Raw genomic sequence first — 17671 nt, forward strand, 5'->3', positions numbered from 1 at the left:
GTCGCCAACGTGCAATGGGCGAAATATTTTCCGCAAAATTTTTCTCACAAACATTCCAAGTGACGCTTCATCGGATATCGTCATCGTCCACACTTCCGCGGCATCCGTTAGGACGGACATGATGAGATCCTTGTAGAGTGTTAGTTTTGTTCGAGAGAGGGCTTTACTACTCAATTGCCTACTTAGTCCAAGTAGCACTTGTTGGCAAGTGAGATTCTACGTTGGATTTTCAGGTTGACATTGTTATTGGTGTTAATGCTGGTTCCTAAATAAACAAAGTGAATACTTTGCATTTATTTACATAATCTGCACTATGAATTGTAGATATCTTTTACAGGAACCTATCGTATTGAAGGTTGCTTAAACATCTAGTATCCCTTCCAGAGATTATACTCATCATCTCTATTTGGATCGGCCTTTTTGAGATAGTCCCAAATGCCTTCTTCTTTCATCTCAGATAATTTGTAATTAAGTTCCTTGATAGCTTTGTTAAGTGCTGTTTTATCAGTCGGATTTCTGCTATTATGCCAAATCCTTCTCAAACGTTTTATGTGTTGCACTAACCTAGAAACTTCGTCTGAAAAAAATAGTCGGTTCTGCGCTACCGGAACGACCCGAATTTAAATCAACCTAAAGACTGGTAACAGAGTTCCATAAAAATGTGTCGATAATGTTTCATACTGTTACAACAAAAACGGGACTAAGGTGGGTACTGTTAGCCAATAAAATTATAGCGAAAGTTCTTTGAGAGCGCGATGTTTCACAACAGTTATCTCCACAAGTGTAAAATGATCACCAGCGCATACGAGCGCCGATTTGCAGCAAGAATGTACAGTAGATTTTGTTTTTATGCGGTAGATACGTTCCGCAAGAAGCAGCATAAAAAAACAGCATAAAAAAAGCTACCAGTTCTATAGTAAAATTATAGATACGTTTCAAAAGTTCTAAGAACCGCATAAATCTGAAATAATGTAATAAAATCGCATAAAAAAGAGTACTAGTCCCATATTATAACTATAGATACGTTCCATAGACCGCATGAATCTGAAATAATTAAATAAAATCGCATAAACAAAATATTGAATTTTTGAAAATTATATCTTTATTTAAGAAACGTCAGAATCGAAAAATAAATTTACGTCAGAAATAGAATCGGACAATACCCACATGCTGCGCATTCGTTTAGGATTTGGCATAAAATCACTTTCGTCACTTGAGGAAATGTACACGTCTGATCTAGATGGTTATGCAGGCGGTTCCATACTTGTGGGTTAGCATTTCTGATGTAATCTGTGATGAGTTTTTGCTTAGCTGGTTTAGAATCTTGTTTATATGTACAATTCCCGATAGGTCCACATGCATTTTTTAATTAAAAAAAAACCGCACTGTTTCAAAACCGCATAAAAAAAAGTCGCATAAAAACAGAACCTACTGTATTGATTTGGAGAGGAAAAAGTTCGCTACCAAGATAATTGCGAGAATTAGGTTATGAATTGCACCTAAATCCAGTTCACATTCCAGAATTAGCTACCTGCAACTATTTTATGTTCACCACTACCAGAAGAGGACTTACGGTAAGAGACTTCAATCAAATAAGGCGATCATCGATAAAGCAAGCGCCTATTTTGAGGGTCTACGAGTAGAATGTAGGGAGGGTATACAAAATTTGAAAATTGGTGGTTGAATTGTATCATATTGAAAACCGACTAAACTGACAAATAATTTTTTTTTTGCCGAATGGGATGTTTCTTATTTCAAATTTTAGGGACTTAGGCGCCCACCATTGCACTAGTGCTACTTACATTTTGACTTGCACCAAGATAATTCCAGTTGTTTGGGAAATTACGATTGATGTCCACACCAGAGCAGGAACGGCCGGCGTAGCGATGACGATTTTTGCGCCAAAAGCGATCCTGATAATGAACGAAAAGTAAAAAGAGTGAATCCCTTCATTACAAAAATCTTAACTTATGAAATAATATTTATACATAACGCCATGTATTTAAGTGATTTCTAATAAATTACTATATTTTTCGGTTACTCACATGCGTGAATGAGTACTCGTAACCATCGGGATTGACCAACGGCACCAGGTACACCTCAACATCCTGCAGTACGCGTTGGAAGGCGCGTATATTATTCAACAGCTCATTGGCCAAATAGAGCACAGTTTGTGGTGTGATCCACTCGCGTCCATGCGCTGCTGCCTGTATGTAGGCAACGCGACGATCACGCACACGGCTGTTTAGCGAGATGGAGAGCGCAGCAATATGGCGACCCTCAAAGGAGCGGCCCAACGATTCATAGCGACAATATTGCGGATGACGCGCGGCCAAAGTACTCATGAAATTTAAAATCTGTCAAATTGAAATAAAATTTTAAATGAAGTAGTTGAAAGCAAAAAATATGCATATGAATTAGGGGTGCCACTTTTTTCGATTTTTACGATCCCTCGATTTCGGGGTATCGTTAATACAATCCCGGAGTTTCCGGAATTTTTTGTTTGTAGTGAATTATTATTATAATTAGGTGGCAGTTCTAAGCCGCTAAAACGTCTCATTGATGATTTTTTTCCTTATAATGTTGCGCTTTTTTTCAAAAAACCATCGAAAAGGGCGAAAAAGTTTGTGTAATTTTCTAAATTTTGTACAAGGTTTAAGACCTGGATTTATATGACTTTTATTTGACAATGAGCTACACTTGTATATGTAGAAAAAATAATGAGCATTCAAGAAAACAAAACGAAGGAAAAAAGCCTAAAGTGAGCAAAAGTTAAGGAGCTTTCATAATTCAAGTTTTTTTGAAAAAAGCTTGATGCAAAAAACCTTAAAAATTAAAAAAAAATATTTTGTGGTTGAAAGAAGTTCATATATTTTTTTATCCCGAACAATCTAAGCGGATAGTAGTAGACTTTAATACATATTGATTTATGTAAAAATAAAAATAAAAATCAAGCAAGGCAAATTAACTTTTTGCAACAAAGGCACAGAAACATTTTTTAAGAAGAAAGCAAAAAACGAAAGCGTTTTCATATTTGCTAAACAGTTAAAGTCAAGTTTGATTTCTTTACTACAAAAGTGAATTTTACTGTCACCATTTCATAGTTGCGTAAGAAATTCAAACCCCGAAAATCCCGCAATTTTTGGAACTTATATTAAAAAATTTGGAAATCGCAAAATTGACATCCCTAATACTTTTTGTTATGTATTACGTCTTGGTACCTCTGAGTAGCGCGGAAAATGTGAGAAAAAACCGCGTGCCTGACGTCGTGGCCGATTCAGCTCACATTCGGAACCCTCACAATTTTCCAGTGTATCATTGAAAGCGTGCCTGCCAAATATGTAATGAGAAATTTGTGTTTTAAATAATATTTTTTTTTGTTCTAATATATTTGTCATAAAATCGTCATCTATTCTAAGCGTAACTATTTAATAAATAAAAAAAAAATATGCCATTCACTTACATTTCCTCCATCAATGGCTTAACCACAAATTGGGCATTCAGATCGTTGAGACGTGCCTCGAAAATTGGTTGTTCTGTGGGTGAAACTGTCACGACCGACATATTGCGTGTGAGCAACCAAAAGTCCAGTTCAGCGGATTCTGTTTGCAAATCAACGAGATAATTGAAAGCATCCTCCCCGTCATGAAATACAGTGTATTTGTTGTATCTGCGAGAAATATAAAGAGAAATAAAATAAGAAAACTGTATTATGGAATCCGTTAAACTTAGTTTTTAAAATTATTATTTTAGTGTATTTAATTTTTAGTATTTGCATACATAGTATGAACGATTTTCCCCCACAAAATCATAAAGCGGAAAGTTTATTTTTATGTACCTCATTCTTAGTTATATTACGGAAACAAACAGGGTGATCTTATAGCAATCATAGTAACCTGCTCATGTATCTACGTATTTTTGAGCATATGCCAAAGTTGCCAATGACATTTAGCTGTCACAATATTCAGTAATGTTGCCATTTCATCATGCATCATGCCACGTAACCGCTAAAAAACATATCTTCCTGGAAAATACCCATTTTTGGCCCAGCAACTACGACAACAACCAAAATAGCAATCGTTAAAGCGAACGTATGGTAAACCACGTTTTATCGACTAAGAATTGGACCGCATATAACTAAGCTATCTACTTTAAGCTTGACTCCCAATCCGAAATTAAAAAATGCGTACACCCTTAATGGGTGTTTGACCGAGCTCCTCCTCCTATTTGTGGTGTGTGTCTTGATGTTGTTCCACAAATGGAGGGACCTACAGTTTCAAGCCGACTCTGAACAGATATTTTTTATGAGGAGCTTTTCATGGCAGAAATACACTCGGAGATTTGCCATTGCCTGCCGAGGGGCGACCGCTATTAGAAAACGCTTTTTCTTATTTTTAGTGTTTCACCGAGATTCGAACCTACGATCCCTCTGAACTCCGAATGATAGTCACGCACCAACCCATTCGGCTAAGGCGGCCGAGCGAGATTACCCATACAAAATTTCTCTCTCTAAAATAATCTCAGATTGTAAATATACTTTTGGTTGTATAACCCTGCGTCATCGATAATTTTTAATACGAATAAATACGAATAATGTAAAAACTAAGTAAAATGGATGCTGGCAAAGAAAAGAGGTTTGTTGACATAATTCTAGTAAAATTTTTATTAGAAATTATTAATTATGCATTCATTTCATATTATAGAAAAAAACGCATTTCCATAGATGCTTTGGCCTTTTATTGTTTATTATAAAACGTATATTGAATTTCGCATGCGAATGCTGCCATGATTTTTTGCAAATGTCTAGCAAATTGCGCATTTAAATTTACTATAGTTTCTCTTGGACTTTTCTTCAATTCGTTAATACTAATTAAGCAAACAAAAAAATATTCCACCAAACCCATTTCTATGAAGAAAAATCTTTCAAAGCAATCTTGGCAGCTGATTGTCAATTATGCAGCTAATCTGTCATATGTAAACGGGTAGATTAAATTTGTAGATTTAATGCTAATCTCCACATATATAACGTACTTTAAGCGTGAATGTATCCACAAAGATTGGCTATTTGGTGTGGCTTATGGCACTCTGGCATCATCAAATCTTAAGCATTTCTTTTGGAGTGAGGCATGAGACACTATTACCGTCAATGGTTTTCGGTAGAGAGTGATCGTAACCTAGCTGTGCTTCGAACAAAACTGCGCACAGTGGGTAGTTTAGGTTAAGTTTGGCAGCCGCATCGCATATAGGGACCCCGATGTCACTTAGACCACGAAATGGGTAAATGAACAGCGAGTAATGAATGAAAATACATCTGTCATGGTCACATTTTCTCTTTTTATATATTTATTAACTAATATATATTAGACCGTTCGGGTTACCTTATCTGATTTGGTATTAAATTTAATTTCAAGTTTGACTACGAAGCCAATAAAAGTCCTCCTCCAAGTGGTAGCGAATAGATAAAGCAACTTGTATAAATAAACATATCTTGGCAGTGTTGGAATAGAGCTGCCTAAAATTACTTTGTTGTTGCGTTCATATGCAAATTTTGCGTGAAATTAGAGCAGAGAAGTGACGAACAGAAAATGCCTAAAGTAACGAGACTGAATGCCTATATAAAAAAATTCAGAAATATATATTTGTTTCAAATGATAGAATGTAACGAACATCACTCTTGCTGTACATTTAATTTTTACTTTGGGAGACATACATATGTCTAATTATTGGAAATGTCATTTCATTACTTGATTGTCCGCCCAGTAAAAGACAAATCTATTAAAGGTGGTAGCAGTAGATCAGCTGATTGGTTTTTTTTTGCCGTGTGCACTCAGCTGTCAGTACAAAATTGAATTACAAAACGTATTATATGTATGTATATAATTGGCGCTTATACCCATTTTGGGTGTTTGGCCGAGCTCATCCTTCTATTTGTGGGGAGCGTCTTGATGTTGTTCCACAAATGGAAACAAAATGAAACAAAACACAAAACACAGTTTTTAGCCGACTCCGAACGGCAGAAATTTTTATTTTTATGAGGAACTTTTTTATGGCAGAAATACACTCGGAATTTTGCCATTGTTATAGAAAGGATACAAGGACGACTGAGTCATCTCACGGTGAGTGCTTAACAATTTGAATTTATCTTAAACCTGCCGAACAGTGCTAGTGTTTTTCAGGCAGAAGCCTTTGAGATACAGCAAACATACAAAGGAACGTGGGAGTGAGAGATATATTAACATTTTTTCCGATGGTCGAACCACGATCAAGGCTCTGATGAGGCCACTCTGCAGATCCAAACTGGTCGACTCCAGTAGGGAGGAGATCAAATCTCTTGGGTGGGCAGGTAACATTTCTCTGATCTGGGCTGCAACATCTGAACATAAAGTTAAATGAAATTACTGATGAGCTTACCCGGAAGATGTCGACTGAATTGGTCTCAAAAGATCTTCTGCCCGGTCATCGGTATCCTGCTGATTATTGTTAAAGGGGAATCGCACAACTTATTTATCAGAAAAGCGCAATAAAGATGTAGTTCCATTTCTTCATGTAATCGGAAAGCCTGTGGCACCAGTACAATGTATGGAGGACTAAGAAAGTCCTGGGGGCTCCACGCCATTCAATTTCCAAACTCGTAGCTGTGTTTACCAGTCATTAGACGATCCGCACAAATGCGAAAAAAAAGGTTTACCATTTAATTCTCATTGCAGAAGCTGAGGAACCTTTCAAAGAAAAATACTGTTCTTCAGTTTCTCTGTAAATGTCCGGGTGGGGCAGCTACACGATTAAGGTCACTGGGTGCTCCTTTCTTCGACAGCCTGGGCAGTGTGCCAACCTAAATCATATCAATCTTATCTATTATATGTATCAACTGCTCTGCTTGACTGTAGATATCTGCCCGTTGGAGGTCCCATAATGGCATCAGCATGGCGCTTTAATGCTACTTGAGGAGTACGAGACTGGTACTTCAACCATTTCACCTATATACCTACCCAAAAGGACATTTTACTAGCAATCTTTGCCAAATTTCTGCAAAATGTAGCGATTTGACGGTTTCGTCCAAATTTACCAAAATTTCTGGACTGAAAACGTCAATATAGAGATTAAATTTGAAGTGAAAGTAATTTGTTGAGCATTAGTGATTCAGAAGAGGAATCTAGAGAGGAAATATGTTACGCCATAATATCGTATATTTTGCAAAAAATTACTTTGTCGTTTTTCAGTATATCAAAATTATGGAAAGGCATTTTGAAAATGAACATTTAAATTTAAAACAATCAAGATTTAAACAATCAACTACATTTACATACTTTCTTGAACTAAAGTAGTATTATACTGGGTCCGTCACTCGAATGGCAGTCCAGAGTATCGTCTACAAACACGTGGAAGCATTTTGCCGAGAGTAAACGCGAAAATAGAAAATCAGTAATGGATTTCAAACGTAATAGTGTGATTGCAATATATTTGGCTGGAAAATAACAACCTGCGATTGATCGTCAGCTCGTTCACCTTAAAGTAAATAAAGCTTTTGTTTATCGCACCATTACTTGTTACAATGATACTGGTAGCATTGCGAAGCGTCATGGAGGTGGTCATCAAAAGACGGCAACGTCACGTGAAATGGTTCACAAAGTTAAGAAGCGACTTGAGCGAAATTCCGACGAAGTGCCAATCAAAAGGCGAAAGAACTGAAAATATCTGACCATAGCATCCGCCGCATACTGAAAAATCATCTCAAAGTCAAGCCTTACAAGATCCAAAAGGCGCATGATCACACACCAAATCAGCAACAAGTCAGACTTGAGAGAGCGAAGGAGTTGCTTGGCTTGGCCGAAAGTGGCAAATTTCCGAATACTGTGTTTTCTAACGAGAAAATGTTTCAAATTCAGCAATTCGTAAACTCCCGAAACGATAGGGTTTATTTAACCGAGAATTTGACCACCAGGAGGCAGCACTCTTAACAGTTAATGGTTTTGGCCACTGTAATCGCAAATGTGCACTCTCCAATCGTTTTCATCGAGCCTGGTGTTAAGGTAAATGCGAAATATTATCGGGAAAGTATTCTAGAGGTTGCATTGAAGCCGTGGGCCGTCAAACATTTCAGCGACAGACCATGGACGTTTCAACAGGACTCGGCACCGTCTCACAATGCTCGAGTGAACCAAAAATGGGTAAAAAACAAGGTTCCGAACTTCATAATGTTCACACAACGGCTTTCAAGTTCACCAGACGCAAATCCGCGACGAATGGATTATTCTCTTTGGTTTATTTCGGAGAGCAAAGTCCGAACTAAAGCATTCACCAGTCTCGATGCACTGAAGAATGTCATTGTCCGCGAGTGGGCCAAAATACCTGCAAGTCACATTCGGGCAGCTTGCGATTCATTTCTGGACTGACTCACACATTTTTTACTTTGAATTGAATAAAAGTAATTTTCCAAACTAAATTTATGACCTTTTTAATTGATTGCACTTCGATTGCCGGGCCCTGTATTTACTATGTACGCTATCTATATACGCAATAATAATATGTTTATTCCCATATTTAATAATCATTATTCATTATTAAATATTCATAAACTCGTGCAACATATTAAATACGACAATTTCCCGCATCAGGAATTTCATTGTATACTTACAGGTATATAGGCCGGGAAGAAAAATTATATGTGCAGTACTAAATGGTTATGTTCATATTAAGACTGCGTTTTAGTTATGCACCACAGTGTTTCAATCGAAAAATTTTAATTTTTACTCACCGATATAAAATATACCCTTTTACAGTATAATAATTATCTCCACTTGTAATCCAAAAGCGAAAACTTAAAAAAAAGAATAACCCTACGAAGCAATCAAAACAATTAAGCTTGCACTTTTCGTCAAACTCACACTAAGCCTAAAGCGCTTACGAACTCAAAAACCTATTGCAGTGAGACATATGTATTCATATGTACAAAATTATTTATATGTATGTGCATATAAATATATTCACAAAAATTCGAAGCGCTAAGCTGCTAATGTCATTAGAGTAAATTATCATTTTTCGTCAACGTCTTTGCACAGTGGTAGGATTATATGGGAAAAAACCGATGAAGTGTGAAAAATTTTTAAAACACAATAAAAACAAAAATGTTGATGACATTCGTCAAATAATACACAGGCAATATAATAAAAAAGATAACAGTTATTGCAGCAGCAACGAAAAGAATTTCGAAATACTTCCATTATTAACAGAATACGCGTGTATCGGGTGTTTTTTCAAGATATTGAACTTAAAGTGCTAATACAAAACAGAAATATTGTTGGAATCATTTTTGTCATTGAAAATAATGCGCTGGAAAACATGCAAAAGCGACTCGACACAAAAATCGTCATGTAAGTAAAATATGTAGGCCTATCAAACATCGCCGTAGCCAAATGGGTTGGTGCGTGCCTACCATTAGGAAGTGCGTAGCTTCGATTGTGCGTGCATGAAACAGCAAAGTGATAGTAAGCACTTTTTCTAATAGCCTCCGAGTGCATTTCTGTCATGAAAAACTCATAAAAACCCATTTGCCGTTCGGTGTTGGCTTAAAATTGCAGGTGCCTCCATTTGTAGAACAACATCAAGAGGCACCCCACAAATAGGAGGAGGAGCTCAACCAAATACCCAACAGAAGTATACGCACCAATTATTTATTTATTTTCTATTAAACATTAAAACCTGATAAATATATAAATTGTATGCTTTGTTTGGCCATGTAGAATTTTAGAAAGCGGAATTTTCAAAATGCGTAGAATTTGAATGTTAGAACGCGCGGTACAGAAATTAAGCCTTCGAATGCAGAATGTATTTCAGATGTAATTTTCAGATCTGCAGATTTTGCATTATTTTCATTTAGTATTTTACAGTTTGGATAATTAAGCGTGTCAGAAAATTCTATTGCAGTATTATAAAATTAATTGGTATGGAAGCATGAGTACCGCTGAGCGTGCCAAAAAATATAGAGAAAGAAAGAAAGCAATTAATAACAATAAAAGGGAAAAATTATCAAATGCCGAGCGATATAAAAAATATCGTGAAACTTTAAAGAAGAACATAAAGATGTGTAGCCATTAAAAAATAATGCGTGCATTTATTTTTCAGTCGCAGGTTTGACACATAGAAGAACGCAGTGGCTAAGAGAGACATCAGTGCGAGTTTTGAAAAAGCCGTCGATGGTTATTCGGAAAGTGAAGATGGAGAACCCAATGAAGTTACTAGCAACAATAAATACGCAATAAAGCCAGAAAGTGAAGATTTTTATTTTCATATTGGAAATGGTTTTTTGAGATATGTGAAAAATGAAATGATCCAAGTCTTGCTATGGATACAGCTAATTTTGTACAGGGTGCGCCATCTTTTATGTCGGTATGTAAACGTTGAATAACTTTGTCATTTATCAACCGATCGACTTCAACATACATGTTTTCGATACGTCAATTTAGTATAATTTCAACCATAGATCGCTTTACACCGAAACAACGCGCTGAAATAGTGACGCTATACATCGAAAAACAACATCAAGACGCACACCACAAATAGGAGGAGGAGCTCGGCCAAACACCCAAAAAGGGTGTACGCGCCAATTATACATATATATATATATATATATAATATAAATACATCGAAAATAATCGTTCTATTGTTCTAACTCAACGCGCCTATCGCAAAACGTATCACGGCAAACAGGCACCGTCTGACAACACTATTTATCGTTTGGTGTCGTTTTTGAACACGGGCAGTAGAAGATCGTCAACATGCCGTTCATCAACGACCAAGACGTTCCAATGAACTTGTTGAAGCAGTGAGGGAGAACGTTGCCTAGGAGTCAACAGTGTCGTATCGTCTTCGCGCTCAGCATTTTGGCGTCAGTGAAACCACAATGAGGCGCATTTTAAAGGATGATTTAAATTTGTTTCCGTATAAAGTGCAATTGAGACCAAGAATATTGCCATTCTCGTCACTTGGAATACGGCCAAACAATCGCTCGAATGGTTGACACTGAACCCAATTTTTGGAAGCAAATTTTAATGACTGACGAGGCACATTATAACCTCTCTGGCAGCGTGAATAAACAAAATTGCCGCATTTGGGGAATTGAGAATCCACACGAGATCCATGAAACGCCATTGCATGACCGAAAAGTAATTGTTTGGGTCGGCATTTGCGCCAAAACCATCATTGGGCCATATTTTTTACCGAGAAGACGAAACGGTCGATGGAAATCGATATCCATGATGTTCGCTCATTATGTCTGCCCGCAAACGCGTGAGAAAGGTTTAGACGGTAACTGGTTTCAGCAAGATGGTGCGCCATGACACACTGCGAATGCAACAATTGAATTTCTGCAACGGAAATTCCCGGGACGTCTAGTGTCAAAAAGAGGCGACATCGACTGGCCACCCAGATCACCTGACTTAAGCCCCCCGGACTTCTTTTTGTGGGGTTATCTGAAAAGTAAGGTTTACGCTATTGCTGTGATTGCTATTAAAGGTGCCCACTTTATTGATTGTATTGTATTCAAAAAATAGTTTTAGTAAATTGTAAATAACCAAACCAAATACAAATACAGTAGGTTCTGTTTTTATGCGGCTTTTTTTTATGCGGTTTTGAAATAGTGCGGTTTTTTTTTTAAATTACAAAATGCATGTCGACCTATCGGGAATTGTACATATAAACAAGATTCTAAACCAGCTAAGCAAAAATTCATCACAGATTACATCAGAAATGCTAACCCTACAAGTATGGAAGATATATAAAGATATAATTTTCAAAGATACAATATTTTGTTTAAGCGATTTTATTTAATTTTTTCAGATTCATGCGGTCTATGGAACGTATCTATAGTAATAATATGGGACTAGTGCCCTTTTTTATGCGATTATTTCAGATTTATGCGGTTTTAGCATTTGAAACGTATCTATAGTTTTACTATAGAACTAGTAGCTTTTTTTATGCTGTTTCTTTTTTATGCTGTTTCTTGCGGAACGTATCTACCGCATAAAAACAGAACCTACTGTACCTGACTTATACAAATCAGTTGTTTTTTTTTTTCAAAGTTATTCAATGTTTTCACGCCGACATAAAACATGGCTTACCAATAAAAGCAGAAAATTAAAAGGAATGTTATCAATAGATTCGTTTTATTCAATATAATTAAACAAAACACCAATTAAATTTGTATGCATTGGAAACATTTTCTTATTTGTGTGAGTAATTCGGAAGGCTTTGCCATAAAAACAATTATGCATAAAATCTACGCTTTAGAGGGCTAACATCAGGTTTTGGTGCCAACTATTCATTATAATAGGCACCTGGAAAGTGCTGAGGCAATGCAAAGCAATATTAGAAGATTTTATCGAATTGAAGAGTAACCTGGCATCGCAAAACTTTCAAATGAGTCAAGTTAAGTTTTGAAAAAACTGCGTAAAAAGCACATCACATCCTCGATTGTCCAAAACCAAATGTATTCGGTATAAAACTTTTCACGACTCAAGTCCAGCCGGTCAAAATTACGCTTAAAAATAACAAAGAATGGCATTTATTTGGATTTATCTCTTGACTTCTTAGGGCTTCATGCCGCTTAAAGACATTGACACGGGAATACCTGGAGGAGTCAATTTATAATTCTGACATCTGAGTATGTTCGCCTTTCCAAAAAATTCAAAACATATAATGACGATGAAAGCGATAACGAAAATACCAAATATTAATTTAAAACATTCAAAAATATTGTAAAGCCTTGCAAATTTTAAAATAAAACAAGTTAAGGGGGCAGCTCCTCCAGACAACGAGTTTTTCAATCATTTTTTGGGAAAAACTGAGAGTAATTGGTATCTTGAAAAAAATTTCACATTGATATTCCTGCTTAAATGAATATATAAATTTTTTTTTAAATAAAAAAATAAAAAAACAAAATTACGGTGTTACAGCTGCTCAAACGTGGCTCCTTTAATTTGCGCCGTGGAATACAGCCGCTTGTAATTCAAAATTCAAAAAATTCATCATTAAACTAATTTATTCCGCTTTGCACTTACCTACTTTTAACCGAAAAAACGAAAATTGAAGTGAAAAAGAAAAAAATTACACTTATTTTTTAAATTACACTTTTTTTAAATTTTATTTATAATAATATTGTATATAAAATTAAAGGTTCATGCAAAGGCTAATATGTTGAAGAATATCACTGTGAAATTTTAATTTAATATTTTGATTACTTTTTGAGTTATATTCGGCAGCGCGGAAACAAACGTATTTCGAGAAAAACGCGATTAAAATTTTCGTTCTTACTCGTCTTTCATTCAACGCTCATCACTTCACTGGCTTTATAGAAACTTTCTATTAAGCTTAAAACATTTAAAAGATATTCTTTAGATTGTAAATGAATTTTTAAAGCGAAAACAAAAATTTGAAAGTGCTAGAGGAGCTGCCCCCTTTAAATTTGTTTTGCCTTTTCAATTTTATGGACTAATAGCATTCAAAGTCATTTTCAATGATAACGCCTTTTGCGTGTTGGCAAAGACTGCGTTTTTTTATTTTAATCTGGTAGACAATTTCACAACATTTGTTTTTTGAATATCATATCCAGTACATGTTCGGCGCGGCTCTGAGTTAGGTACACGGTCCATTCGATCAGTCAAAGTTTTGACTACTTTTTCAAATATCTCTGGCCGTACGGTGCTAATGGTGGCTTAAATAGTGACTTTTAAAGTTTCAAGAATTTCTGGCTTGTTGGCATATGTAAGTCAGTGACTTAACATCGTAGCCTTATACAAAATTATACAGATTCGTTAAATCGCGTGAATGAGGAGCGCACCACCACTTCTGGAAAGAAAGTTCTCACCAAACTGAATTGCGCGATTCATAATGACTTGGCAAACCTTACCGAACAAAAATACAAACACAGTTCGCCACTCTCAATTCTCAAACCATAATTATCGATATCGATATTTCTCATGAAATTAACAAAACACCCGGTACGTCTAATTAAATGCACGAGTATAAGCAGATCTCTCAAACAAAACAAAAGAAATATACATACATATATTATAATTAATTAACCAGTAGCAAATGCAGAAAATACTGCAACTCTGCCGGTAGTGTCAAGTGCAATGCGGACATGGCTGGCACGAACAGCTGTATAACAACTTAGCATACTTATACTTTACCGCTTGTAATACATACATACAGATATATGTATTGTATGTGAATATGTACCATGTAGTGCTTCACCAAAACAAGTTTCCATCTTCGCAAGCAAATCAAAATATTTGTTATATTTTACGACATTAACGAAAATATTTTAACTTCTTTCATTTATTTCTAACCCTTTCGACAGTGATTCACTGATGGATCAAAAATGGAAGAGAGGGTTGGCGCTGACGCATATTGAGCGGAACTAAGCATCAAACATTTAAACTCCCTAACTATTCAGGCATTTAAACTCCCTATATATATATATAAAATATCCATGAATGTAAGGAAGCAATTAACAAGCTCAGTCGTAACCGCAGGCTTTGTGTGTATTTGGTTCCGTGGCATAAAGTAGAGGGAAGTGAGATCGTAGATAGAATAGCTAAAAAGGAGCGGGACTTGCAGGGGATCAAACAAGTCAAATACTTAAACTCCTGCGCACAATTCAAAAAAAAAAAAAACTAGAGGAAAAAGAACTAGAGGCTTAGCTTAACCAATTGGAAAGTTGACAGGATCATGTGTAAACACATATATGATGACAGGTATGCTAAGTCGGTTATATCGTTCGGAGTTAGAAGGAATTGCAGAACTTTAGTTGGTATACTAACAGGGTACTGCCTAGTTGCAGCATACGCTTACAAGCGAATTTAACCCTTAACACCGTCTTCTATGCCACTGTCCGACTCTCTGTAAAACTAGACTATGCTACCCGAGTGCTCTCAGCTTTGATAGGCAAGAAGCTATCCCTAAACTAGAGCTTGAGCGACTCTTAAAATTCGCGAACAATACGCGCATCTTGAGTGATGCCTATTTTCGCTAAATAGGACTCTGATCTTGTATCGCTATGGACCAAAATGGTCTCTGTGTGGCTTCGGCCAGCCAGAACCTAAAACTCTTTCGACGCGGATGATACACACATGCATGCATCACTTAAAGTTGAAGCAACAATAAAAGTTTCTAATTTAATTTAGATTTTACTTAAAAAAACTCCTTCAATCAAACATTTTATTTCAGCATTGCTATTCGAAAGTCAGGTCGAAAGAATGAAGCGGTACCGTTCATATCTCTACAAATCTCAACAGATTTTTCAAGACTTAGATTTTTTAAGTTTTTCTTTTTGTATAATATCAACTCAGACAATTTACTCGGAAAAACTTTTGCTTTATGCATAAATTTTTTTCAACAAAAACTCGATTCTCAACCTCCCACAGGGTGATCCATGTGGTGTTTAAAATTTGATCTATCGACGTTATTTACTTTGTCAGCATTTACGAATGATTCGTTGAACAAATTTCCCTTAAGGTAGTCTGGTCAAATACTAATTTTTTGTAGATATTTTTTAGGATTTTTTTTAAGAAAATGCTATGGTTTTGATATTATAGTATGTCATTATTGGCATCAAATAGTTTACAAAAAAAATTTTTTGTTTACATATTTTTTTTAGTAGTGTGGCACCAAAGTAAGCGTCTTAAAAAAAACAGGATTTTGGCTTTTCAAGACATCTGAAACGAAAAAGTAAACGATAATTTTTCTGTAGGATTGTCATTCTGGCAGGTACTACCTTCGTTTCTTTTCAGCCCTAACTTTTCATAGTACAGTCTGATTTCCACCCGAAAAACATACCTTTTTTTCAAAATTCCGCCGTTTTCTTATCATCTCTGCTATTTTGTTCACGCATTTTCGAGCATAAACTGTTTGGTGGCATCATTTTTTTCGAAGAGGAGCAAGAAGTCTCCATTAACCGATTTTTTGTTTTATCAAACTAGAGAGACATAGAAGACGTAACTAGAAGACATATGATTTGAACAGAGCGGCTGTACTTATTTGAATGCAACTCAAAAAATTACGAGAATCTAATCATTGAAACTTTCAGGAATTACTGAGCATAGTCTAAGCTATAAATAAAAAAAAACTATGAGCAAAACTCGGACAAAACATAGTAAATTTTTTCCCAACAGTTTTGAACACAAGAACTAAAATTTTTGTTTATGAAAACTTTTTCTAAAGAGGATATTTTAACCTAAAAGCAAATTTTTTAATGTTGAAAATAACCAAAGGTAGACATTTCACTGTGCTGTTCTATTAGCCGCATGAGAACTACCGATATTGCTAACTAACGTTTGACAGCTGAAAATGGCAAACTCTATTGACGCATCTGTTCAGTAAGGCTTGGCAAGTCATCATGAATATCAGTTTAATGCCTGCATAGTGCTTTCAACTTGTGGGAATTTACTTAAAAAAAATAAATCTCTGCTCAAAATGTTGAAGAAAGCGTCGAAATGTCAATTCGCCGTCGTTCTCAAATTGTTGGTCTTTGTCCTTCGGCTACGTAGAAAATTTTACGTACGAATCTTGGCTTATGTGCCTAAATTACAGCTCGTTCGAGAATTTAAGCCAAATTACTATCGTTTAAGTCGCATTTTTGCTGATTGGGCTCATTTAGATTTATAATTCAGATTTATTGAAAAAAGCGTCAAAAATAGGACTGATCAAATGGATTATGTAACTGTTAGCCACGGCGGTCATATTTATTTATTTATTCATTTCTTTATTTATTTATTTAATTTTTTATTTATTTATTTATTTATTTATTTATTTATTTATTTATGTATTTATTTATCTATTTATTCATTTATTTAATTATTTATTTATTTATTTATTTATTTATTTATTTATTTATTTATTTATTTATTTATTCATTCATTTATTTATTTAATTTTGTTTTTCATATTCATATTCAAAAAATAAGTACCATGAAATTATGAACCGGATTATAATAAAAAAATGTATTTATTTCAACAATGTTTCTGTCTTCTATTATCATTTTAATTTCCCTAAAAACGCCCTTTATATACCAAAATTTTCAATATTAAATAACTCTGAAAATTATTATTATAGTTTTTTTATTTTAATTTTTTTAGTTTATTTCTTATTACACTTAAGCCTACAAATAAACCAATTTGCAGAAAAATACCTGGGTCACTTTATGGCATTTGAGTGAACATTTCTTTACCGATCGGCATTGGAAATGTTACTCTAACTATTCAAGGACTACGCACTATAAAATTCGATTGACGGAAGATGCAACTGTAAAGGTAACTGTGGAAGTAATTTTTGTTTGAAAATGTGTTTCAGGTTTAGTGGCAAGGTAATAAAAAATAATCATTGGAAAATAATAGTGTTCCTTTTATTTATAACCAAATGAACAATAAATTAATATACCTACTCAAACTTAAATTTCTAATTAGCATTCGGTTTAACTAAATTCGAGTTTTAGTTTATTGCTTTATAAAAATGTTGCATTATTTCTGATTAATACGCATGTGTATGTGTGTAGGTATAAAATACCTAAGCTTCATACTCAAATATTTATTTAAAAATGCAGACAGTTTTAATTGCATTGTCCTCTATATATTTCCGTCTGGTAAAATTTAGAGCCAGCAACATTGGCGCCAAGTTG

The 17671-nt window shown here is 35.1% G+C and overlaps 1 protein-coding gene across 1 annotated transcript in view; it reads right to left on the reverse strand.

Moving 5' to 3' along the window:
* LOC129242801 (carboxypeptidase B) overlaps positions 1-17671 on the reverse strand; it is a 30412-nt gene that overhangs the window by 2792 nt on the left and 9949 nt on the right. Inside the window, exons 3-6 of the mRNA XM_054879651.1 lie at positions 3464-3670; positions 3222-3330; positions 2046-2357; positions 1803-1913 (exon numbers count right to left, since the gene is read on the reverse strand). Coding sequence (XP_054735626.1) covers positions 1803-1913; positions 2046-2357; positions 3222-3330; positions 3464-3670 — 739 coding nt within the window. The remainder of the gene's footprint in view (positions 1-1802; positions 1914-2045; positions 2358-3221; positions 3331-3463; positions 3671-17671) is intronic.

The sequence above is a fragment of the Anastrepha obliqua genome, chromosome 3 (genome assembly GCF_027943255.1).
Source record: "Anastrepha obliqua isolate idAnaObli1 chromosome 3, idAnaObli1_1.0, whole genome shotgun sequence".
Lineage (NCBI taxonomy): Eukaryota > Metazoa > Arthropoda > Insecta > Diptera > Tephritidae > Anastrepha > Anastrepha obliqua.